This window comes from Dermacentor variabilis, unplaced genomic scaffold, assembly GCF_050947875.1.
Source record: "Dermacentor variabilis isolate Ectoservices unplaced genomic scaffold, ASM5094787v1 scaffold_12, whole genome shotgun sequence".
In the NCBI taxonomy this organism is placed as follows: Eukaryota; Metazoa; Arthropoda; class Arachnida; order Ixodida; family Ixodidae; genus Dermacentor; species Dermacentor variabilis.
In genome coordinates, this window is record NW_027460280.1 from 34,645,838 (window position 1) to 34,672,972 (window position 27,135).

The 27,135-nt window shown below is 47.3% G+C and overlaps 1 protein-coding gene across 1 annotated transcript in view; it reads left to right on the forward strand.

The window, feature by feature from the left end:
• The window catches only part of LOC142566232 (cell adhesion molecule Dscam1-like), a 706,104-nt gene that overhangs the window by 185,066 nt on the left and 493,903 nt on the right, over positions 1-27,135 (forward strand). Inside the window, exon 2 of the mRNA XM_075677073.1 lies at positions 13,667-13,975. Within this exon, the coding sequence (XP_075533188.1) occupies positions 13,667-13,975 (309 nt within the window). The remainder of the gene's footprint in view (positions 1-13,666; positions 13,976-27,135) is intronic.

Sequence of the window (27,135 nt, forward strand, 5' to 3'; positions counted from 1 at the left end):
AATATTTCTACTGCGACAAATTCTTGAGAAAATACAAACTAAGCGTTCAAATTACCGTTGAAGCTATTTCTATTTTCCTTACTTTTCTTTCCTGGTGACTGTTTAATTTGCTCACATGGATCCAGACTTGGCGCTGTTTAGAGTCTGAGTGAACTTGAAAAGGTGAATTTAAACTTGATATGAAGATAAACATTAGCTTATGGAGATTTTCTTCGGGGTGCGCTAACGTAAAAGTAGAGAGAAAGATAAATAAACATGAATGTAGACGGAAAAAAATGAGACAAGGAGATTAACCACGCGTGGTTGGCTACACCACAAGGCGAAAGCGAGACAAGATAGAAGGTGCGAGGGACACGACTACGCCGAAAGTGGCCACGCAAGGTTGTTCACATTAGCAGTACTAGCAACGCTCGCTCAGCTTCCTGGTTGAATAATGGGTGATGTCACGCATCCGTCAACTTTGCTTCCTCATAAATTTGGGCATTAAACCTCTTTAACGCGAGCCTAACTGGCTGTTCGCCGTCAAATCGAGGGCGATTGTGGAGGAGGCAATAGATGGTCTCTTTTCACTTTATCGCGCGTAAGTAAGCTGTCCATATCCATAACGAAGGAACTTGACCATTCCGATTACACGGCGGCACAACAGTTTTGTGTCTGGGTTCTAATTGACCAAAAGTGATGGACCCAGGCTGTGCAAGCGACGATGGAAGTTAACAGGAGCTTTGAAGAGAGCCGAATCTTGATAATGGGAATAGTCATGACTGTTTGCTGCCGTGAGCTAACCAAGAAGTTTCACTGACGAGATGGGTTCTGTCATTGCCGCATTGACTAGGCAGCCAGTGGAAGAAGATACATATCTATTTCTTTTTACAAGTACAATGTAAACTTCTGTGATGTCTGATACCAATTTCTGGTTAATATTCTGATCTAGGATTGTTTCTGGGCTTTGAATGGCCATCTTGGAACCAATCAACACTGCCCATTTGCCCGCTGTGTCCCGCTCAGCGCAAGCAATGGGTGCGCCAGGTGCGCTGTGCGCGCATTTTGTGGATGTCGTCGTCTGTAAGATTACCACGGGAAATGCCGTAAGGAGAACAGCGGAACAGAATCTTGCAGAGCATTACCGTGTCCGGCGAACACCCGCTGGCTAGTTCTCTAGCTGACGTTTAGGCCTTGAGAGCGCAGATTCGATATTTCTACCAAAAGTGTGGCCACCACGGTTCCTCGCTTGTTCGTCAAAGGAAAGGTATAAGTCGGCATTCTCTAGAAACATTGCGGTTCTGCAAAAGCCTCATGCGAGCTTACATTCCGCAGAACTTGTAGAAAGTTGCATTAACATCCTTGAAGCAGCATACGCTGTCAAGTTTGGACAAGGTGTTCGCTTATCAAACACATAGTAGCATGGATAGCTCAGCATCCTACGTTCACAATGATCTAGCTTGTTGTGATATTCGGGGAAAGCTTTGTTCTCAACAATTCGCCTTTTTTTTTTTCAAGTGACAGAGTGACATTGTGATGTACCTGGTTAGTAGGTTGTCCTGTAGAGGCAATGAAAACTTGTCAAAACAACCTACATCTTCCACTCTTTTGTTTCAGTTATGCGAAAGATTTCCAGCAAGGCATAATAAGAAAGAACCAAAAAAAGATGCGCGGCAATGCCATTTCACAGAAGCTCCAAGAATATCTGAGATCACTCGTCGTCACTTTATGGCTGTAGTTCTCCGGCACATCCGACTTCAGTCTTTCCTTTCTTATCAGCTGGACAATTACTACACGCGTTCCAGGCCACAGCGAAAGCAGGTGCCAACCTTCTGCCGTAGTCACAGAAACCGGCCACGCGAGACACGTTCCTTGGTCATGTCTGCAATCAGTCGTCAGGTTCATGCGAAGAAGTGTGCGAAGGCCTGCCTCCCCAGTCAGGGGCATCGGAAGAGATCCTATCTGTGGCTCAGTAATGTTACAAGGAAGGAACCGAAGGAACAATGGCAAGTGCGTCCTGCTTGAGTTTGGTTTTTTAAAGCTTCGTGGCGGAGTACGGGTTACACCATTTCCTCATGAATACTATAACCAGGGATTATTACCTATAAGTGGCTAGCAGAGCTGTACTGCGCGGCGTCAGCTGAAGCCCATGCAGAAGCTCTCTCTTCCAGTGCCCTCGTTGCGTCCAAGCCCGTTCTTGTCCAATACATATTGCTTGCTTCGTTCAGTTTTTTCTTAGTCTTTCTGCACTGGACAAGATTGACTTAGGGTGCGCTCGATCTACTCCGTTCAGTGATCACTTTCTTCTCCTTATCTTCTTCTTCTTCTTCTTCTTCTTCTTATTATTATTATTATTATTATTATTATTATTATTATTATTATTATTATTATTATTATTATTATTATTATTATTATAGCGAGACGTTTCATTTTTTCTTTCTTTCTTGCCTGCCATTAGGAGCAGGCAGACGAAAGTCTTTGCTCACTACATCTCTTAAAACATTCTTCACAAGAAGCGTGAGTTCGCTGCGGCGCAATATAAAAAAAGAAAACAGGGGGTGAGGGAATGAAAGCAAGAAAACGAAAGCTGGGCGCTGTCCTTTCCTGTGGCAAGAAGCAACTACGGACACTGCGTAGCGGCCCATGCAGCGCGAACCGGATCGCGAGTGAGTCGTTTTCGCTTGACGACGGCGCCCGGTGACGGCGTCTCATATTTCGTTGCGGGCGCGAACTCATCCGTTGGCGGACTCGCCCCCCCCCCTCCCCCTCGCCGGTCCCGCGAAGGCTCTTTCGCAACGGCACTTCAACAGTTACGACGCCGGGCAACGCTACCAAGTTTGCCTCTGTCAAGGAGACCTGTCTTCTCGAGGACACTTTCTCTTCTCTTGATACAACCTTCACTCGCTACCCTCCGTGCGGCTTTTTTAAGCGCTCGAGAGTGCTTTCGTCTGCGTTGCTTTGCTTTCACCACGTCCGTCCAGCTCCCTGCCGTCATTCGTCGCTGTCTTGGGAGAAGGCCCCCGCTATTTCAGGCTGCTCATTCTTCTAGTCGCGCTTATCCTTCACTTTGAACTTTTTAGCCCTTTGGTTGGAGTCACGCCTCTCCTCTGTGATGGTCGTTAGTGCTATTATTATTTCTTTCTTCGCTACAAATGGTCGCACGTACGAGGACGTGGCATTGTACCCATGCGCAAGGAGCGCATAAGCGTGGCAAAAGGAAAGAAAAAGAAGAAAAGAAAACTAAATTTATGCACATATATTTGACTGCTCTAACCGTCAGGATGCTCATTTCGAAAGCACAGACAGGCAATCCGGTGAGGAGAAAGTAATTGGGCGCTGGTCTCCACGGCCACTGTCGGGGCAACATCGTAAGAGTGCGTGAAGCTTGCAGACCCCTGTGATGCGCGCAGCAACAAACACCGCCGCATTTTTTGCAGCAACCAACCTCGCAACAAAACAAGACAAACGTCGAGCGAAAAGTAAGCAGCCACAAACGCTGGCGTCGGGAGACGCGACTCGGAGAGCGTGGCGAACTGAGTGAAGCCAAGGCGACAGGGAAAAGAAGAGCGACGTTCCGTGAGCCCGAAGATATGCATTTGGGCCGTGGGTGCGCGTTTGTAATTCGCAGATTGGTGCGCATGTATATGTGTGCACAAGCTCGGCCTTGTTGCCCCGCCGGTGGAAGACGCACCTTGTCTCTGCTAGGTTATTTGCTTTTGCAAGCGGGGAGCTTTTCAAAACACGGCTTCGCAGCACTCGCAGCGTGTGTCGGGACCGGTGCGCATTCGAGCGCTGAAATGAAACGTTCGAGATAACTGGAGCGCACAGTGAGAAACCGAAAGGCCCGCGGACGTTTTTCGCGCATTCGGACGAAACAACGACGGAGGCGGCGGAAACAAAACAGCCACGAAGCTGGCGCTGGCGCGCGTCGCCTGTCGGCGCAGATAAACCAGACGGCGGCTATAGGGGAAATGTTGCCTTCTGCACCCATCTCGCCTGCGGAAGGAGGGACCCTGAAAAATTTCTCGAATGCCGAGGAGTATGAGCTGTGGGTGTTCCGTCTTTCAGACTATGTTGACTGTGCGTGATCTCACTCCGCGCGTATTTATAGAGAACATATTCTACGTTATTTCTGTAGGAACGAGAGAAAAAAGAATAATTAAAGAAGCCCCTCTGCATGCATTTGTGCGACTTCGTGCAAGGACGTGTAACTTTCCTATCGTTTTCACTCTGTCTGACTTTTCGCACAGCTTATTTATTTGCATTGTATGACTTACATCAGCACTTTAGTACATGAATGCGGTATATTAAAGACTGTGAGGAGCGAACGGACAGCAATGCGTAAGGACGCTTTATCGACCGGCAGGCCTATGCCAAAGACTTAAGCAAAAGAAATCGGAATTAAGGTTGTTAACAAAAGAGAGTATAATCGCCAGCAGATTGGAGAAGTAGGAAGAATTTTCCATGCGTGGTTTCATGCGTAAAGGCTACGCCTTGTGACAGAAGGTGTATTAACATGCGCATTGCTTAAATAATGGACCCACGTTTGCTAAAAATGTATGAGATATCCAAGCGGAACAATTGTCGGTTAAGCGTGCCAGAATAATCCCGCCTGATGCACCACCATCCCCAGAACCGGTTTATATAAGGGAAAACAAAGTGGCATAGTTGTTGTAGTCAAAGTTTAGTTAAAGCCCTAAATTACTAATGACAATCTTTTTTAATGTTTCCGTATATAATCCGTCTAAAGGTTTATATACTTCGCCTAATTGGTAGGATCAAGTCAACATATAACCACTTCCATCGCATTTCGCACAACGTTTTGCGGTGTTACCTAATCCAATTTCACTGAATTCTGGTAATTTTTTTTTAGAAATGTGTTCTCAATCTTGCAGCACTTTCCAACTGCATCTGTGAGACCTAAAACTTCCACCCCTCATATAAACTTGGATTTGATAGTTACATTAAGCGTACGCCTCTTCTTGTAACGCCTAAAAATCGTGGCTTCGCCATTCAAGGTCTTTTTTTTAATTATGATTATTATCGCAGTAGACTCATTAAGTTTACCACATAAAGTAGTGACCATAGGTGCAAGATAGAAACAAGCACAGGTGGCCCTGACACCTTCTCTTTTCTTCCGAGTACTCATATTATCTGAATTCCAATAACATAGTGATCGAATTGCGCCGCAGATTATTCCTATACGCCTCTCGCTACGGCCCATTCTTTTTCTTCCTGCTGACGCCTACTGTCAAAGAAAGGCCATCTCAGGGGAGCGAATGTGACAACGAAGACAGCTACGCCTCAAAAACACAATCCAGCTAACTAAAAGTTCTCCGTAGAGCAAACCAGAGCCACCTCGCAGCTGTGTTTTCCTCTTTGCGCTGTGTGGCCTCGTTCTTTTTTCTGCTCCGACGGCCATTCCGGCCGTGTTGCTTCCGCGTTCGCGCCTTCTCTGGTTTCCGCGCGGTGTTTGACGGCGTGTGACGGTTCCAGACAAGCCGTGCTATAGATGACAGCTGTCACCGAGCTGCAGCTTGCGCAAGCGCGACCGATGCGCGATCGATATTGGCTCCTGATCGGGCGCCGTTACCAGAACATTTCTTCTACTCCTCCCCCACCGCCCGTTGACGAATAATGTCGTCTAGCGCCGAAGTAAGCACGCGGACAACAACAGCGAGCAGTAATAAAAGGGCTGCACGAGATGTGCTGGCTTCGCTGCTGATGCTGTGTTCCGCAGTGATGCGGCGGCTTCTGTTCCCACGTCGAGACGAACGAACGTGCACTGTGCTGTACGCGCCAGCGATCGATAGTTCTTTTCTACAACAACAAGATGTACCTTTAGAGCAAAATCTCCGAGATTGCGTCTTAACGTATTTTTCGAGGTATGCATCTTGTTTCAGTTAGAGCCTGCATACAGAAACGCATTCAAAACCGTTGTAGCGTTTGTAACGTCGGGGCTTAATGTTGCCGTAGCGACAAGAAGGCAGCGGTAGTAGCAACAAGAAGGCAGCGGTCAACTGAAAGCCCTGACCATTGGAAGTATACTAACCTGCGTACGAAATGCGTTTAAGCGCCATGCCCTTGCGACTGTTCGACATTGTATGCAGCGGCGGTTGCTGCCGCGCCACCACAACTGAAATTTCTCACTGTATCAAGTGAAAGCATCACCGCATGGGAGTGTCTGAATTTATGCTCTCATTCTAGCAAGTATGTCTAGGATTAGGCAGGAGGGCATGTTCGCACCAGCTTTACGGTACGGCAACCAAGTCCGATGGGTGTTTATTATTATTATTATTATTATTATTATTATTATTATTATTATTATTATTATTATTATTATTATTATTATTATTATTATTATTATTATTATTATTATTATTATTATTATTTAAGCAGACGCTGGAGATATCGTCGGGCGATGCTGAGAGAATTTTGTGCTCGCGCTCACTGCATGGCATTTCTAATGGCACCTCATAATTGAGTTATAGCAGGCGTGTCAGGTAGCTCTTGCTGCATGACCGGTCGTCATCTTTGGGGTTCTTTCTGTATCGATCCCTGCTTTGTTTGCGCCCCTTCCCTTCTTTTACATTTCCCTGTATTGCACACTGGTGCAAAGATATCAGCGAACATGCAAAGCCTTATTTGCTTATAGTTTCTAAATGAGTGGAATAGCTGCTTTTGTAAGGTACGCGACAAACACGGTATTGCGTAAGTATTATGTTTATTCCTTTTTTTTTCTGAAATTCGTCGCTCGCTCACCCGAAGCCGCTCTTTCGCTATCACTCGCATCGGTGACTGGGCGGCACTTAATGGAGGAAAAGAATCCTTGCCGAATACGGTCCCAGGTTGGCTGCTCGGCAGTCAATTGAGCATTTTTGTGTGCGGTGCAGGTTAGGTCTGCCGCGTCAGCCGGAACTTCTTGCGATACCCACACGACCCTTTGACCAACTCCGTGCCGTGCACAATGCCCGCCTATTGTGCGCAACTAGTGCTTCCGTGAAGCTCAATGGTACTCACAATGGTGACGTGTGTCTATCGCGTTGCGCTGCTAAGCATGAGGTCGCGGGATCAAATTCCGACCACGGCGGTCGCAATTCTATGGCCGCGAAATGCCAAAATGTCCGTGTACCGTATTTTGGGTGCACGTTAAAGAACCCTAGGGGGAGCCACCATCTAAAGCGTGTCTCATAATCGGATCGTGGCTCTCGCAAGCTCAAATCCGGGCAATGGAGGAGCCTTTATCCCTGGTTCCCTTTCCTGATTGACTGACGTGAACCGTAGCTATCACAGCACTGCGCGGAGTTGGTGAGGAATAGTAATGTACGTACGCTATATTCTTTAAAAATACAGCAGCTACAAAAGACCACACAAGCGCTGCTGAGATTTCTGAAGCTTACCGGTATGAGTGGCCGTCGGTGATATACAGCAGAGAGCCGTTACTACGTCGGCAATATCAGCAGTGCAGTTTCTCTTCTCTTATCTTTCCTTCCATTTCTTCCTTGTTCCAGTGCAGTGTAGCCAACCAGGCTCACTGTTGGTTATCCTCCCTGCCTTTCATTTCTTTCTTCTCTCTCTTTAGGACTGCAGTCTATATAAAGGTAGCCTAAAATAGACTTGGATGACATCTTTTGCAGGAAGGTTACCACTATCGGGCTACATTTGCTGAGCTTGCATGCTATAAGACTTTCTAAAGAGTCGGATGTTCGCTATATCACGTTTGTTTCAGCACTACAAACTCGTGTTCTCCAATGGGCGACTTGGCAAAGGCAACAGCACAGATGCCACAAATTGCGCTGTGACCACAGCACCTAATGTAGAACTACACAAAACATAAATCTAAGCAAAAAAAAAACAAAAATTAAATTAAAAAAAGAAGTTCAACTAATGAGTTTGGGTGCCTCGTCTCCGACCGTCTCGTATGAAGCTGTCTGTAGCCACGCGGCTGTACTCGCGTCAGCTTCTACGGCGACGTGCGTCGACTAATTTGCGTCAGGCATCGTTGCCCAAGCGAGCTGCATTTCAGGTCTCTCTTTGGCGTGTGTGTGTGTGTGTGTGTGTGTGGGTGTGTGTGTGTGTGCGTGCGCGTGTGTGCGTGCGTGCGCGTGTGTGTGCGTGTGCGTGTGCGTGTGTGTGCGTGTGTGTGCGTGTGCGTGTGCGTGTGTGCGTGTGTGCGTGTGTGTGTGTGTGTGTGTGTGTGTGTGTGTGTGTGTGTGTGTGTGTGTGTGTGTGTGTGTGTGTGTGTGTGTGTGTGTGTGTGTGTGTGTGTGTGTGTGTGTGTGTGTGTGTGTGTGTGTGTGTGTGTGTGTGTGTGTGTGTGTGTGTGTGTGTGTGTGTGTGTGTGTGTGTGTGGCCTCTTGAATAATTAAGACGTGTCGTGTGCGCGTCTGCTAGTGGTAGAAAGGACGGAGTATCTCTCCGCTCAGCTATTCCTCCCACAGTACAGCGAAAACTAGACCCATAGAAAAAGATTTAACGGGGTGGGCTGCGAATTGTTGCGGTTGGTTGCAGCTGAAGAAGCAAACCTGGACCGCAAAAATACAATTACTCTTTTTAGGTTTGCTCTTTTTTAGTCTCATCATTCGTCGTGCTGTCTGGTCGTCGGTCGTCCTGGAGATAACGCAAGCGTGGCGCCGCTGCAGCCAGCGACGAAAAGTACAATCATGAACTAGAATTGCAGCACAACTGATATATCATTACTGCGCGAAACTTAATGAAATAATGAGGTACCTAAAGTGTTTTCAACGTACAGAAGCTGTACTGCGAGCTGTTGGATGACACCGTGATGAAATGCTCAGCATTAATTTCAAGCAGCTGGGGTTGTGTGACGTGAACGTGAACTTAAGAACACGAGTATTCTCACATTCTATTCCAATCCTAATGTTGCCACAGAGACCAGAAATAAAATCGACGAGTTAGTGCTCGTCACTAGAATGCCAATGCCCCTCACCTACTGCGGTGCATAAGTCATTGTTTTGAGCTTTTCATATGAAGCAGTTGGCTTCCTCCCGTATTTTGTAGAGGCGCACTAACTAATAGCCTTGGTGAGGAAAAATTCTCTTCAACCAAGTTGCCACCACAGGCAGTGCAAATGCAAGGTGCCACGCTGCAGAATACTGTGTGGGTGGCTGTGTGATCTCTCATTTGTTATTGCTTATTGGTATGGCCTGCAACGACACGCCATTCTACATTACCTGCGATTGTTGCAAAAGCAAGCTAACGGGAGACCTGAAATGTACAAGCTTCCGACAGCTGTCCGCCTTTCTTTAAACAGAGCGGCACCAGCACAATATAAAGATTATGTTCTAATTACATCCCTTTTCGCACTTCGTTATTGGTCCGAGCCACGAAGTGATGGAAATTCCTGCATTATGCCTGCCCACAATACCCAGATGAGAAATTTTACGGTCGTATAGTTATCGTGACCACCACCGTAATTATGTCAGCTGAAGCACGAATGCCTTTTCCGAAAATCTCCTCCCCCATCGATGTTGTGTAAGACGAACCCATTCAATGCTCGTTATTTATTCGTCGCATGGATATGTCTAATTCTCTGTTGACAGGAGCTGCGTTTGCTATTCTTAGATATTTATTTGTTTAATTCTTTATGGTATTACTTCAACACGTCAACTGCGCCCAAAAAATATAAAATTGGAGCAAAAGCACAGTAAATTTTTATCCCCGCGGGCATAGTATAGACATAAAACATGAGAACTAGTGTAGTGGAGCCTATGCCTCTTACGTAACCATAGTTTACAGGCTGTACTGCGATCATTACCACTCCCTGAAGAGTCCTGTGCATGCGAAGAAACTACATCTTTGCTTCTAATGTTCCATTTGTGCTTTTAATAAACAGCGCTTCATAACGCACTATGTAATGGCAGATACTTGCTAACTTTGAGAATACTCGAATGTGAATATCGTTTTATATAAATTGTGATGACGGTTCTTCAGTATTCAATATTCGATTCGATTTCAAATATCACTATTCGCACACCCCTACTTGCTACCTTTGTCCAGTAATCTCGACATTAGTTATAAATTCTAATCGTCTTACTGAAACTTCTAGACTTGTTGGGTCTTTATGGCGTCGTTAGGCGAATGATAGCACTGTAACAGCAAGCATGTAGCTTATGTCTGGCTTTCTTAAAGGCCGCGTTCCAGCATCACACGTGTCCCATTCTTACATCCCGTTCTTACGTGCCACGTTGTTACATCGGCACTAATGTAGACAAGACGAGCGCTGCCGCAAATGACATGCTGCTCAGGAATGCGCATGGTTTTGGCGTATTTAACTTAATTGTGCTCTTCGCCACGTGCCCTCACATTTTGCGTCCGCGTGCTCCTCCCACTGTACCCAGTTCGTTTATATAGCATGCCATTTATACTTAATAGATGATCAATGTTGAAATGTAATATACACCTTCTGTTTGTGTGGTTGCTACAGTGCAAGCAGCTTCGCAAGCATCATCGGCATCCTCGTGACCCATGACGTCAATTATGCGCACAACGAACAGTTCACATTACCTAACGGGTACGGCGGGACAACATATGTGCTCGCGTCGATGAGTTCAGCTTATTGTATACATGTCTGGGCATTTTGTGCTCAGAAATAGGACCAATAGTACTGAAAACGAGGAGGACACCGCAGAACATATAGAGGGTGCCTTTCTTTCTTTCATTTTTTATTGCATCAATTTTTTTAATTGGTTGTGGCAGTCATTGCTTCTACGAGAAATTAAAATGGTTAACTGAATATTTAACATATTTACGGGAATTAACTTTTTAATTAACTACTTGACGGCACATATTTTAATCTGATAATTGTAGCTAGTAACAATACAAGGCATATAAACTTAGAACGAGTTCCCAAGATTACGCCACTTTCGAGATATTATTTTCAAATCGGCCTACGAAATGCGTTGGCATTCCAGTTTCTTTAGTGCTTCAATGCATAAAACAGCGTTTTCTTTAAAAGAGTAAGTGAACCCGCCGTGGTTGCTCAGTGGCTATGGTGTTGGGCTGCTGAGCACTAGGTCGCGGGATCGAATCCCGGCCATGGCGGTCGCATTTTGATGAGGGCGAAATGCGAAAACACCTCTGTACCTAGATTTAGGTGCACGTTAAAGGACTCCAGGTGGTCAAAATTTCCGGAGTCCTCCACTACAGCGTGCCTCATAATCAGGTAGTGACTTTGGCCCGTAAAACCCCGTAATTTAATTTAAGAGTAAGTGAAACAACAGGGCACTTTTACCGGAAGCTTGACGGCGCATCCGTGGAAACCGGTGCCATCCTCAAAATTCGGTATGCTTTGCATACTCACTAGCTACAATTCGTAAACTGAAATATGTGCCCTCAGTTATTTAACAAATGATTACCGCAATTGTGTTAATTATTGAACTAAGGATTTTATTTCTCGTAGAAGTAATGACTGCCTCGTGTAGTAATTTAGATCAAGGGTTAGAATTGTGCTATCGGCTACAGGCAATTTAAGAAAAGCACCTTGTATATGCGCGGCAGATTAGAAATTAATGTTAAAAGAAAGCGCAAGAATGAAGGACGCGTGTGGCGCTTCCTTGTGGCGTGCTTACCCGGCCAGGAAATACCTCGCGTAGAAGGATATAAATACCTTGGTATATGGACAAACGAGGGCAATAGATATATGGAAACACTTGAAAAACCAATAACAGTAAAGGGGAAGAGAAATGCAGCCATAATGAAACACAGAGCACTATGGGGATACAATAGGTACGAGGTGCTCCGGGGTATGTGGAAAGGTGCGATGGTTCCAGGACGTACTTTTGGAAATGGGGTTGTTTGCTTGAAGTCAGGGGTAAAATCAGGACTCGATGGTAACCAAAGGTCAGTGAGACGCCTCGCAATGGGCGCTCACGGCAAGACTGCAAATGAAGCTGTGCAGGGTGATATGGGCTGGACAAGTTTTGAAGTGAGGGAAGCTCGCAGTAAAATTGAGTATGATGAACGGCTGAGGAATATGAAAGAAAGCAAATGGGCTGGGAAAGTGTTGAGGTATTTGTACAGGAAAAACATTGATTCACAGTGGAGGAAAAGAACTAGGAAGCTTACTCCTAGTTCGAAGATTCGAAGATTATTCGAAGGTTATTCGAAGAGGCGGACATTACTAGCACGAGAAATCGAAAAACATGTTCAACCAATTCACAAAAATGAACTAATTAACTTCTTCATTACTTTCTTTACTGCACATATTGCAATTTGCAAATTGTAGCCAGTTAGGTTGCAAGACGTTTCCACTTGAAATGAATTTCCGGGATGACGCCAGTTTTGCGGCACTACTTCCCCAAAGAATGGAACGAATCGACGGGCGTTCTAGTTACCTTTGTACTTGAATGCATAAAAGAGCGTTATGCTAAACAAGTAAGCGGAACAACAGCGCATTTTTACGGCAAGTTTGCTGGCTTATATCTCCATTCTCGAATCCTCGAAATTCATTCCAAGTGGATATGCCTTGCAATATCACCGGCTACAATTCGTAAATTGCAATCGTGCCGTAAGGTATTCATTTCTGGAGACAATTGTGGATTGTTGTAAATTAGCTCAACATATGTTTTGATTTCTCGTGCAAGCAATGCCTGCCTCTTTGAATGATTCAGCTCAAGGAGCAGAATTACATTATCTGCAACAGGCTATTTTTAAAAATTCCATAAAACTTATTAATGATCACCCTGTATAAAGAGACACTAGAAGACATTTCTTGTAACTAACAGTGTGAGGACGCTGTTCCTTTAGTGCATAACTTTAGCATTAGAAACTTTGATAATTTTTGACCATATATTTGTATACAAATTCACTGTAATAGGATCCTCTTTCTTTTTTTCTGGGCGTAGCTGCCGCCGCGTGTGTGAATTTCAAGGCACCTTACTAGTCACCTCGTCTCGCAAAGTTCCCTAATGCAACGTTCCCGAATGACGTCCAATCCAAAATTTTTGCTCCTCCCCCCCCCCCCCCTCAACCCCGCAAAGCGTTAACTGCGCATTTTCATATCGTCGTCAAAAAAAAAACGCGTGCAGCTGGCGCTGTATGGTGCCTGAGACGCTAACAGTATGCACTGGCGTGGGCAACGGCCCCTTCGAAGCGATCTGATAGCACTACCTCGTCCCCGCCGCAGTATTATTATTATTTTCGCACATTCTAATGCACGGCGGCCGCATTTCGATGGGGGCGAAATGCGAAAACAGCCGTGTACTTAGATTTAGGTGCACGTTAAAGAACCCCAGGTGGTCGAAATTTCCGGAGTCCTCCACTACGGCGTGCCTCATAATCAGAAAGTGGTTTTGGCACGTAAAACCCCATGTTTAATAATAATAAAGACATTCTAATGGCAAAAGTAAATAAATTATTTTATCGCTTCATTTTCCCGCCGAGGTGATTTTAGGGCTAATGATAGCTTCCTGCTAAGAATACGTTCTGGGGTTCCATTCCCTTCCACGGACACCGGCGCATTTCGGAGTTTGCCGGAGTTGCACAGCTGCTCGCAGCTTTGGGTGTGCAACTAAAGAAGCCCCCGCGTGGTCGATTAGTGCGCCACTAAATGGCCTTTCTCGTGGCCAGTTTGTCGATTTGGGGCGCTAAACCTCGTCGCTGATTCAACAATTGCTAAAAAATCCCCAGCGACGCGTGAACTCTCGCTTTTTCTTTGTGAACGCAGCGCTGTCGCCGCCACTGTTCTTCAAGGAGGAGCCCCCCGGCTGGGTCCCCTTCCTGAACAGCACGGGTGCCGTTGTGCCGTGCTCGGCGGGCGGTTCCCCGCCTCCCACGGTCACGTGGCGCAAAGCGGACAGCGGTGCGCCCGTCACCGAGCTGCCCGGCCTTCGACAGCTGCGGCCCGACGGCTCGCTCGTGTTCCCCCCCTTCGGCGTGGACCAGTACCGGCCCGACGTGCATGCCACCAGCTACCGCTGCGAGGCGTCCAACAGCTACGGCATCATCGGCAGCAGGGACGTCCGCGTGACAGCCGGTACGTGGCGTGCTGCATGACTCTCGACAGCGCAGAGCACTTCTGCCGCAGTAACTGGCGACGAGAGGCAAGAGCAAATCTGGCTCAAGGATGGCGTAATTTCACCTTGAAGAGTGAACGCACGTAAAAGAAAACACCGTCTAGAAAACATACAAACTGTATAGCGGCTGTTCAACCACAAAGAAGGCGTTAAGACCTGCAAGACTAAAACCACAAAAAATCTTCCTGGTGCGCTATAATTTGTTTTTAATGCGATAGCATTGTATTGAACAGTCACTGGTCTGCGTCTGATGTTGGCGCAATAATCCCGGTGGGCCGATGTTGGAGGCACGTAATCAAAGACGTGGTTGTGTCTGTCTTGATAGAAAGGCGTGGTTATTGTGAAGCGACAGCGACACCAACAAGGTAGAAAAGGGGAGAGAAAAAAAAGGGGAAGCAATGCATTCGATGTTCTGCTAGTTACAAACATATGAATGCAACAAACAACGAAGCCAGGGAAAGCGCAGGGGAAATAACTGTTCTCTCTAACTGAAATACAGAAGTAACAGGGAAAACAGGGACATGAAAGTGGACGAAAAGACAACTTGCCGCTGGTGGGAGCCGAGCCCACATCTTGCGCATTGCAGGTTCATGCGATTCTCTATTATTCAGCTGCCGCGGCGGTCTTCTTCTCGTACATTTTGGGGGGGGGGGGGGGGGGGGCATTTGAGTACCTATACGGGAGCGAGCCCTGGGAGTGGTGACCAGCGCCAATCACGGCCCATGCGGGAGATGTGGGACGTCCTTTGAACTGCAGGAGTCATGGAGTGCGCGAAGTTAGAAGCAGGCAAGTGGTCAATAAACCCTCCTCCACGCTCGCGCAATACGTGGCGCCGGTGGTTGAAGGGTCATGCGTCCTTTAATCAAGGTCTTAATGAATTGGCAGGCAGCATAGGTAGGCCGTAAGGTTTTAATCATTCCCTGATCACCATGGGAGGAGATAAAAGTTCATGTGAATGTCGAAAGTCGCAGAAGGATGGGACTTCCATAATAATATAATAATGCCGAAGTGCGGTAATTCAGGTGCCGCATAGGGACGTGCGAGTATCTTTATCATTTTTTGAGCTTCTTCCAACCTTTTGTACGTCGGATATGTACACTTTACTATTGCGACTAGTTGAGGAGGAAATTTCGCTTATAATAGCATACGCCTTTACCACGGCTGTTCTGGACGTGAGCGGTCAAAATCGAGTGGGCAGGGCTGCCCGCAGTGCTTCCACACGGACACATGGCATGCCCTTAATTTTAGAAGCGCTGTAGGCATTGCCTGCTGAGGCGTGAGTGATACCACTATGGCGTATATATTGTGGTTCGTCACTTTCGCGGTTGGTGTCCAAGGTTCATCTCGCCCGGTCCCTGATCCGTGCAGCGGCGACTCGCATCACGGCCTTAAATGGCAGGTCAGCAGGGGTAACGAGGCGAATCTCCCCTGGGGGGAACATATTTTATGAAGCACGGGGACATACGACGACCATCGCGCATTACCTGTTCGTAGTTTATGTCAGTACACTTACGTTTTTGGGGGACGTTTGCTTTCGAGAAGCCATGGCTCTGACCTCTTGTAGCTAGGGGAGACCGCGGGAAGACAGTGTGCGCCTCTGGGGCTCAACAGACGAAGAACACTGCTCGACCGGGAAACCACAGGCAAAATGAAGGGGCTTGGGGTGCGATTGGATGTCGTTGTTCGGCGCGTTCGTTCGGTTACCGGCGCGAGCCATTGGCCTACTCCGCGCCGACGTCGCCAGCCGCGGGGCGTGGCCACGTTTTTGGTGACATCAAAATAACGACACGCTCCTGTCAGTCATCTTGCAACCGAGCACGTCGTCTGCTAGGTGCCAAACGCGACGGGAGTTGGAAAGTTTGGGGCGATCATACGCTCTTTCGAGACCGGCTTCGCATGTAGCGTCTGGTGGATTGGATTGGATCCAAACGGGGGCTTAGGCCGTGGAATGGAACGTTCGAATCCAATCCATAGTTTAATTCGAGAAAATGGCGCTGGCGATGGGAACTTCGGTTGTTGCATTGGTGTTGTCTGAGCAGGAACGAGAGCAGTGGAGGTGCGAAACGCGTTTGAAGAAATGACAGAAAGCGAATTCCGGCGTCGCTTTAGTTTCTCGAAACAAATAGTGCGTTGGTTGTGCGGCCAACCCGACCCCATCATCGGGCGCCAGCGAGCCTCTAGAATGTTGTTCTTGCCTCTTGAAAAGGGCGCCACGGTTCCCGTCATTTCTTTTTTCTTTATTTTTCCTCACTGTGCGCGACACCACCTAAAAACGACGCTGAGAAACTAATAGTTACAAATTGTAGTAGTCACACGTATTACTATTTTAAAACGTGTTGAAGCTTCAGCAGAAAAGAAACAAACATTTTTTTACATAAAGATTTCATTCAGTGGAAGACGAGAAACATTTCGTTTTGTAGTATACTCAGGTAAAAAATGAACTCCCGAAAAAAACCACCTCGGCCGAAAATTTCTTCTATAATGTTCAGTTGCCGAAACTGCTCAAGTCTACTGCATATCATATTGGCCGCAAATAAAGACGGGGACAGAGGGAGAGAACACATAAACAACACGGGCGGTCCCCTCAACATGTGTTCTCTCCCGCTGTCCCCGTCTTTATTTGCGGTTAATATGATATGCAGTAAACACCAACTAGGCCAAAGTGAAGTTCTTCTGACGCTCAAGTCTAACCCCCGTAAATTCTGGTCTTTCATATCTCCTGGCTCTTCTTCTTCCACATCTTTTAAAATCAACAACAGTGTTGTTAACGATCCATTAGAGATTTCAGAAGCGTTTAATACATATTTTCAGTCAGTGTTCGCCTCGGATGATTCCACTCTTTCAACACTTACAACTAACGATTCTTATGCAATTGATGACATCAACATTAGCCTATAAGGTGTTTTGAATCTTGTACTAAACTTAGATACTAAAAAACCAGCCGGCCCTGATGGAATTCCGAATTCCTTTTTAGCACGATTCTCGCTATGGACATCTAAATATCTGTTCATTATATGTCAGAAGTTCCTTAATAGTGGCGTTGTGCCTTCTTCCTGGAAAAGAGCTAAAGTACTACCTTTATATCAATCTGGTGACCGACAGCTCTTATCTAACTATAGGCCTACTTCTTTAACTCCAGCTTCAACTCCAATACTAGACTCCAAAATACTAGAACACATAATCTAGCTATAAGCATATAATAATGTTCCTTGAAAAAAAACCTATTTAACAGCTTTCAGCATGGCTTCAGGCGCGGTTTTAGTCCTGTAACCCAACTTATGGAGTTCACTCATGACCTTTCCCCTTACATCGACTTAGGTAATCAGGGGCCGTATAACGTAAAACTATTCCAAAATATTTTTATTCCAATCTCCTGACGTCAAATTTGCGCAACCGCCGACGCGAGCATCGGGCGGTCACCTGCAGGGTTCCCTGAACAAACCAATAAAATGGTCCCCTCGTTCATAGAAGGTCACTTTTGTTTGCTTGAAAAACGAATAACATTGCCTGCACTGAGCGGCTTGTCTTATCTAATTGGCTCACAAGAGGCGAAGAGCATGCTCAAGGGGAGAGGGATTCGATGGGGCTGAGCCACTGCACTGCACATCGATAACCGGATGGAGAGGGTGGTGCCGGCGTCTGCGATTGGTCCGCTTTCTCTTACTTACGATGGCTCGTCGACAATCGCGGCGGCATGCAACGGAAGCTTAAGAATGAGGCTAAAACGGATCCTCAGCAAAGGAGACTTGGCAGAACCAGGTCGTAAACGTGCCGAAAGTTATCGAAAACGTTACACGGCCACGCAAGAAGTTTTATTACACGCAAATAAACCCATGCTCTCCGGCAGGGGCAAGTAGCCAGTGCCGGAGTGATCGGCGGCAGCCATCTTTTATTCCTTTCGGAACGGGGCAGCCTGTGGCTATTCAGAAGAAAGTTCAGTTTTGTTCGGCATATTATTGCATCTTTAACGCGTACGCGTCACTTTGGCGTGGTAAGTTTTTGCGGTTTTGTGACGTCGCGTGCGAGGCAGGTGAGGTGGGTGCAGCCCGAAAACTTTTGATGAATAGCCGAGGGCTAATGGCAAAAAGGCGTCGAATCAGAAATAACTATTTTTGTTTTGTTCGGTCAAATTATGCATAATCAGTGTGTACACGTCATATCAGATGGGGAGCTATCGCGGTTTTCGTGACGTTGCGTGACAGACAGATGAAGTGGGGGTGGTCCAAAAAAGATTTTGACCAGTCGCGGTGGGCTGATTGCAGAATTGGAATAGAAAAGTTTGGAATAGTTTTACGTTATAGCGCCCCAGCTTGACACCATTTTCATTGACTTTAGCAAAGCTTTCGACACTGTACTACACTCTAAATTGCTTTTGAAACTCCATAATATTCTAAATAACCCTCAGTTAGTGTCTTGGATTTCCAGTCTCCTTTCTTTGCGTTGCCAATTCGTATGCTATGATTGTGCGGATTCGTCTGTAGTCGACGTCACCTCAGGGGTCCCACAGGGATCTGTACTTGGCCCTCTACTATTCTTATTGTTTATTAACGACCTTCCAGACCTTGTTACTTCAAAAATACGCCTCTACGCAGATGATTGTGTTATGTACAGCCCAGTTGACTCACTCGCTGATCATCAACACCTTAAGGATGCCTTTGTTTTATTTTGTGGCTGGTGTGCTACCTGGAAAATGAGCATCAATTTTGATAAAACTGTTATAATGTCTTTTACTAACAGACCCATGCCCGTGCGTTTTGATTATATATGCAACGGTGTACCACTAACACGAGTTTTTCAATACAAATATATAAAATGATAGTAAATAAATAAAATAAATTAAACACCCTGTATCATTTACACTTCTTATGAAAATTGTTTAAATATTGAGTGAACCCTGCGGTACGTTTCCAAAAGGGGAATCAACTGGAGCAATTACAATTGCGTCAATGTCTACGCAAGTGAACCCACAAAAAGGCTTGTTGTCATGCGTTATAAGTAAAAAGAAAAACAGGAGCTAACTCTTTCTCTTTTCTTTTTTCATTCATAAAAATGCCATTTCTTCTGCGCACAACCATTTTCTTTGCCATTCGAGCAAAACCTGCCTGGGAATGAGATGTCTGACCGGCTCCGCTCGCCTACGCAACTTCAAAATGATTAGCGAGAGGATGTGCGGTCCACCAAACAACACTGTTATGACTTTTCTCTCTCGCTCTCCGTTTTTTTTCTTTATTTTGTCGTCGGCACAGCTCATTGCTGTCAATATTTGCCTGGATGCAAAGAACAGTTGCGAGAGGCCCCTTGCAGGAGGCGCACGCCACATTCACGTGGAAAACGTCACCGGGTAAATGCGGTTTATGTGCTCGAACTGACAGAAAACAAAAGACACGTCTTTAAATTGGCGTTCTACATTGTCCCTTTAATCTCCACCATTCGCGCGCTGCAACATCTTTGACAACCACACTCGGAAAAGGTGACTGTGCGTCCCTGCACGCCATGAGTTTAAGAGAGATGATGAATTCTGATGAATTTTGGTGAATTCACGCAACATTGTTTTCCACCAGTACGGTGGGGACGCGATAGCTCGTAAAAGGGTTGTTTAGGCAGTTTGCCAGATAGTTTGCGCGGGAGACTCGTTCCATGGCCAACTGAGGCCTTCGCCGACACGCTAAACACACAGAGCGACCAAGATCTTTATTGCGTGCAAAGCGAAATCGGCCGGATTGTGCCGACGCAGAGAGGCGCACCACGGCGAATATGAATGGGAGGAGGCACGTAAAAGCTATGCGACTGCAGAATTCATGGTTAAAAGGGTAGTAACAACTACTATCAGGAAATGACTGAACCAAAAGCACAGTGACGTCAGCCCAGCATTGCATTCCTCCTTTACGAGCGGTTGTTGGCATCGGCACTGAGTTCCGCTTGTTGCTCTCATTTCGTGCCCAAGATTAGATGGTGGCCGCCGTGTTGGTGGCAATTGAGTGGCATCGAATCCACCACACTGCTTCGCCAGCGCTCTCTAGCGTGCAGGCTAGCCCGATAAACGCAATGCTACGCAGACGCTAAGCATAAAAATATTCTCGTCTCCACAAGTTGGTTGTTGTCGCCAGCGCATTCCAGTGCCGCGAGCGGGCCTCACAAGCGCATGCACTGCGCGCGATAGCGAGCCACGTATGCCACCGTAGCTGCAGAGGCGGGCGAATGGGTTGAAAGGGAGGCGAGAGGAGGAGCCGGCGCATCACGTTGGTATTCTCGGCGTCGGTGGCCCGACGCGGAGCGTGTGTTTTTCCTGTCAGCGCTGTAACGCCACGCTCGCCTTCTTTCTCTCTTGCGCTTGTCTTTCTTTCTGTTGTTCGCTGCGTTTATCTCTGTAGTAGCGGTGGCGTCAGCGATCCCGGTGGCGACGAGACCACACTGCACGTCGATTGCGTTTTCTATTGCGCCGCCGCTCCGCCCCGCCTCCACTTTGGTGCTTGGAGAGAGAGAGAGCGCGAAGTGTAGACACCAACAGCCGCCGCCAACTCCGAAAATTGTTCACCGGTGCCCCGCAGCCGTCGTGGTTGCACGGCGAGCGGTGTATACGAATGCGCGTCGCGCGCGCGCTCGCACTTTCCTCTATCGGTTTCGCCGCACCCAATGGAATCCCGCTCGAAGAAACAAAACGCGACCCGCTTCCAAAATAAGCGAACCTAGCCGCCGCGCCGGCGGTGACCGAAAAGAAAGGGGGGGGGGGGGGGGTGCTGGGAGGGGAGGAGTGCTACACCCGTGCCACGACACGCGCCTCTTGCACGCACGCGGTGGGTCGAGATCGATGGCAGCGTTTTTCAGCAGCTACGCGTGCAGCTGCGTGCTCCACGGCGGCACCGTTCGTCGTCGCCGCGCTGGGACCGCTTCGCTCGGAGTTTTGTGGTCACGAGCAATTGCTCTTTGCGACAGCGATGGGAAAGCGCGATTTCCAACATAAGGTGAACGCTCTTCCCCATTCCCTTGCAGGGCGCAAGCCTGCGACACGCGAGCCAAAGTGGGAGCACGTGTTCTCGAACGGCCGGGCGCGTGCCCAAAGCACGACGCAGCGTAAAGTACACAAAGCGGTCCTGTTAAAACTTGGTAGCTGCCAGCAACCCCTTGCTGCGTCAGCAACGATTCTGCGAAGAATTACGTGAAGCCCATTTCGGGACATCTTAGCGATAAGTCCGCAGCAGGGGGAATGCAGTTCGCGAAAATAAAGCAGAACAAGGGAAGTTCCGTCCGTGGGAAGTGGCACCGTCAAACGCGCTGAGTTGTAAACGTGTAAAAAGAAAAAAAGAAAAAAAAAGACGTGTGGTCTTAACAACTTCTTGAACTGCAGACATTTTACATTTCTTTGTACTAGAATGAGAAAACACGACATATGAATAGAAGAGCATGAACCCCCCCCCCCCTCCTCCTCGCTCACCTACAGCCACCATTCAGTTATACACCGTAGGACACATCTACTGATGAATCAGGATCATAACCACGTTAAAGTGTTTCCAATACCTGCTTGATTATCTTATTTATTTATTTATTTATTTATTTACTTATAGTTGGTAAGGTGCCCAACTATCTTGTTTGCAGCACAGCGTAAATTATGCACTACTTATAAACAAGCGCATAGCAGCTATAAAGCAGTTATCGCAAACGTGAATGCGCAGTCAACTGCATGTAAAAAGGAGAAAAGCACAACAACGAAACAACGGGTATCGACACTCTTATGTGCTACTTATTATCTAGTCCTGCGAAGTTTTGTTCTTGTCTAATGAGCTTATGCGTCGCTGGCACTGTGAGTTGTGAAAATGGCTGTCTATACCTCGACGCATGACTTACAATAAAGAAGTTTCGAACGTTTGTTTTTCCGACATCTGTGTAGGCTATACTCAAAGAGGCTGCACCATCACTCGCCTGCTCTTGAAGATTCTCGCAGGCCGGGACAATTATTCCGCTCGTTTTTAAACGATGAATTCCTCTCAGCGTCATAGAAATAAAGAGTAACGCGGCTGCCACCGCAGGCCGTCTTCGCCGCATTGCTCGGCCTTCAGCGCTCGTCCGTGGCAGCAGCGCGCGGGCCTGCGAGGTGCCGATAGCGGCCGCAATCATCGCTCGCGCGAAGACCCCGCGACGCGCCCGACAGCGTTCCGTAGCGGCACGAGAGCTCCGGATGTCGTCGAGTATGGCTTCGCTGGGAGACAGCGAGAGGGAAGCGATCCGGCGATGAGGCGTCGTTATGCAGGGCGCCGTGCGCTATCGACACAACGCGATGCAAGTCCCTCTCTCGCCACCTGCTCTGTCTGGCTACCGCTTCCCGCAGCGTAGGTGAAGGCTGTCCGACACGGCACCCCTACGAGAACAATCAAACGTGTCGTTGGATTCACTCCAATGGTGGTCAACATCAATCCACAGCCCTCCGCTACGGCGTCCATTATAGAACAAGATGCAGGTTTGGGACGTTAAACCCCATGATTTAATTCTTTAGATGATTGCATGTTGCGTGTAACTTCTGAGATGCAACTCATGCGGCTGAGGGAACCCTCTCCGCGGAGACAATCGCCGATTCAATGCGTCACTCCTGACATTGCGCTTACAGTTACTGAACTGAACGCACCTAGTTCACACTGCCTGGGATGCAGGGTAATATTTTCTAATGATTCTTGTCCTTCAGTTTTCTTCTACCGTTAACACCCGTACCACCAAGTGGTTGGTCTGGAAAACAAATAAAGGGAAAGAGAGAGAAAGATCGCGCAGGGGCGTCTGCCCCAGCAGGCGTTTGGTGTTTTGCAACACCATTTACCCGAGCACACGAGGGCTAGACCCTCCCGTGTCCAAGCATGTACGGCTTAGCCGTGTCTGGGGAAAAGGAAATCCTGGGGGTTGAGCTGAAACTGAGTGTTCGGACATTTAAGGCCCCTCGGTGGAGGCAACGCACCCCTTTGGACTCGGCTTCCCGTAGACGGCACCTCCGGACTGACCCATCCGGGGGAAATCCATAGTTGAATTTTCCTGTTCTCTTCTCCAATCTTCGCCGTTCTCTCTTACTTTCCATCTTTCCTGTTTTCTACTCACTTCTGTATCACTTGCGATCTTTCTGGGAATGAGGGTTAACCTTGTGCGAAACAACCTACCTAGGTTATATCGTATTAGGTTATAGCGGCTGTGTACTGCTGGCGCTGGCAGACTTTATACACAATCTTGTCGCATCTCCTTGTTGGGCGGCTGGCACAGCTGCCGCAATTTGAATATATCTATGGCTTCGAGCTCATTCCCAAAGCTGCCTGATCGTGCTCTTTAGAAAAGAGGGTGCACCAATGAATCATTTAACTTTTTTGACAAGAGCAAAGAAATCTTCCAACGTTTCCACATGATCCATACTGAAACCCTCTAAAAGAGTGTAAGAACAATATTTCCTTTTGTTGTCGCGAACTGCCTCAGCGACACTGTGGGCCCCGGATACAAAATTATGAAAATGACCACTAGCGACCTTCTCCTTTAAGTTCGTGGCAAAGTCCAACATAACATATTGACAAATATCGCTTAATTTGCTGAAACCCCAATTTCAGTAAATGGTTCCCTCATGGTTCCCTCAGTAGCACACGAGGTATAGTTTCAGAACATAACCTGCTAGAATTGACGGAGGCACAACTCCTAGAATGCTCAAAGGAACAACATGTCACGAATGTGCAATGAATTAAGATTCGGCGAGCCGATAAGGAAATTCGCATAAAACAACTGATTCTTACCTGTCGTACCAGCGCGCTCTCCGAAAATGTTGAAACAAGCTGCATCAAAATCAATGTCAGACCGTATGTACCAAATGCACAACGACGTTTCAAGTGCGAAACATTCGGTCACGGCTCTCAGAGCTGCCGTGGCTGCACCACCTGTGCAAAGTCCTCGTTCCATGACCACCCCGCGGACAGCTGCAACGACCCACTTCACTCCACGCAAGCGCCTTTCTGTTGACAGGGAACTACATTCTCCTTGTAAAACTCTTGCTTGGGCTAGTTGGTTCATGCTTGAATGTGTAAAGAGCAGGGCGCAAAGAGCAGGACAGAAGATTTTTGCGCCCTGCTCTTTACACATTCAAGCACGAACGAACTAGCCCACGCAAGAGTTTTACTTGAGCGCATTTCTTTTACATTGGGCCCTTCCTTTCAACGAAGCTTTCGCACCGATCCTGCCATTTTGTGCGTCGACTTGATCGCAGTCTCTGTTTGCCAGTCTCGAGTGGCGCCGGTCCTGTTCTTCTTCTGTCTTGACCTTTGCGACCTGCTCTTTACACATTGATACACTCTCCTAAGTAGCACGGCAGGGGGCAGTGCCACAAATGCTCTTGGCGGCCGTTAGGACCACGCAGAGTGGACCGGCGGTAGCGCCACTCGCCCCCACTGCGGGATCAGCTACTGCTGTTCTCCCACCCAACAAGAACAGCCAGCTTCCCTCTGGGCCTGCGGGCTCTAGGACTTCTAGGGCCTCTATTCGAGCAGAGAATCCAAAAACACTCGCGAGCGTAAACCGCGAGCGGGCATCCAGCGCCTCAGGGGACGTGAAGAATACGTCGCCACGTGCATCGGCATCCGAGACGCCGAAGGGTCGGCAAAGCTCTCAGGAGCGCGCCAAAAAAGACAAAACTCGCATCAATGGGGCCCGGAAAGGGCCCCGTGGGCAAACATCGTTTTCTCTTAAACACACAGCAGAAATTATTATCGATATGGCAACACACGCCAGAGGTCTCCTCCACAGCCTCGATGACGTCAAGTAACTGTTACGTCAATTTAATCCAAAGATGCTGTGTGTACAAGAGACACATCTGAAACCCACAAACAGAAACTGTCTTCGTCAGTACACCATTTTTCGAAAAGGCCGCGATTAGGTTAACGTGCCGTCCGGCGGAGTAGGCATGGTTGCCGACAAGTCTGTAGCTTGTCAACATGCCGCCCTTCATACGCCCCTTAAGACAGTGTCGGTTCGGGCTATTCTTTTCAGTTAGCTGGTAACCGTATGCTCCATATATATACCTCCAAATTATTATTTCGGGTAAACAGACTTCTATAACCTCATTGATCAGCTTCCGGAGCTCTACATACTCGTGGGTGATTTTAACGCTCGCAACACGATGGGACCAGACTCACGATCCAACGCGAGAGGTCAATTCATAGAAAACTTCCTAGTGAACTTCTGTGCATGCCTCTTCAATCAAAAGGAGCCAACCTATTATAATCTCATGACAAACTACGATAACACACGACACACCTGCCTTTCTAATACAATTTGCTTCAATTATTTATTTACTTTATTTAGTTATTAGTACCTCAAAGGCCCCATTGAAGGGGTATTACATGAGGGGGTGGAATTTCAGCAGTACATTGCTTCTATGGACGACCTGAATGACAATGAGTCGATCTGATCAACGATGGCGTTTGGCAGGTCATTCCAGTCCCTTGCTGTATGGACGAAAAATGATGACAGATGCGCAGAACTGCGGGCAGGGGGAGGGTCGACGGCCTTCCCGTGGTTTGTGCGATTGGAAATGCGATGTGCGGAGCTGATAATGGAGTTCAGAGATGGATGATAAAAAATTTATGAAACAGACACTGTCTGGAAATTTTTCGGCGGTTCGCTAAAGTTGTGAGATGAGCATTACGTTTTAGTTCAGTCACACTTACATGATAGGAATAGGCTGAGAAAATGAAACGAGCTGAGCGATTTTGTACAGATTCGAGAGTAGTGGAAAGAGTATTTTGAAGATGTTTCAATTATGTCCCTAACATCCTGATTCTTAGATAGTAGCTAAAAATAAGGACCAGAACGTTAAGGAGATAATTGAAACAAGAGAGGCGGGTGTGTCATGTGTCAGCGCACCTTCTGCTTTTCTATCGTCCCAAGAAACTAAGTTTCTGAGCATGGCCAACTGATGTCGGCATTTCGGTCTTGTGAAGTCATGAAGGAGAGTGTTCATATGATGCAATTTTGTAAATGCACGACCAGTTGGAAGTAAGCGCTTGTGCTGTCCACTCCTCACTTTGTCCTTGTTTGTGCTCGCCTGACCGCGATCTGCCGCCATCCGTTGCCCCTGGTGGATGAAGAAAGAAACAAGCTGGAAGACCAGGCTGACACTCTTGGTGAACATTTAGAGCGCGTGTCTAGGTCGATCCACTATTCGGAATTGTTTCATAAATACGAACAAATAGTAGAAAGGAAGTAACTCAACCGTCAATGAAGCCCATACAAGCCTGACAATCGTCCTTTCAGCGTTGCCGAGTTAAGAGCTTCCTTCACCACATGTTAGAGTTCTGCACCAGGACCTGGCAGAATCATGTACGACATGATCAAACACCTCCATCCAGACAACAGAATTTACGCTACTCCTACTTTTCAAAACTGTCTAGGCTGCTGGGTATCTGCCATTCAACTGGAAGGAGGATCTTGTTATCCCGGTATTGAAGCATGGTAAAGATTCTTCAGCGGTGACCAGTTACCGGTCTACAGCGCTTACGAGATGCCTTTGTAAGCTTTTCGAAAAAAAATTATCAATCCCGGTCTCGTACATTTCCTCGAGTCCAATAAAAGGCTTGGCCCATTTCATGTGGTTTTAGACAAGGCTGGTCTACAACCGACCATCGCGCGCACATCGAGGCAAACATCCGGGATGCATTTGTTTAAAGGCAGTACTTCTCGTCCATATTTATCGATATGGAAAAGGCGTACGACCCGACGGGGTGACACGGAATATTGCGAGACCTGTCGGAGGTGGGCATTCGAGGGAATACGCTTAACAATATAAAAAACTACCTGTCCAACCTCTCATTCCTACTAAGAATTGGAAACGTATTGTCGCGCTCATTTGCACAAGAAAGTGGTGTGCCTCAAGGAGGCGTGCTCAGCTGCACGTTTTTCATTTTTAATATAACCTCGCTCGGTGCATCGCTACCTCCAACTATTCTCTATTCTGTCTACGTAGACGATGTGCAATATCTTGTAACCTCGCAGTGTGTGAGGGGCAAGCGCAGCATGGCCTGAACAATGTGTCTAAATGGGCAGAACAAAATGGATTCATAGTTAACTCCCAGAAAAGCTGCTGTGTTCTTTTCTCAAGAAAGAAAGGACTGGT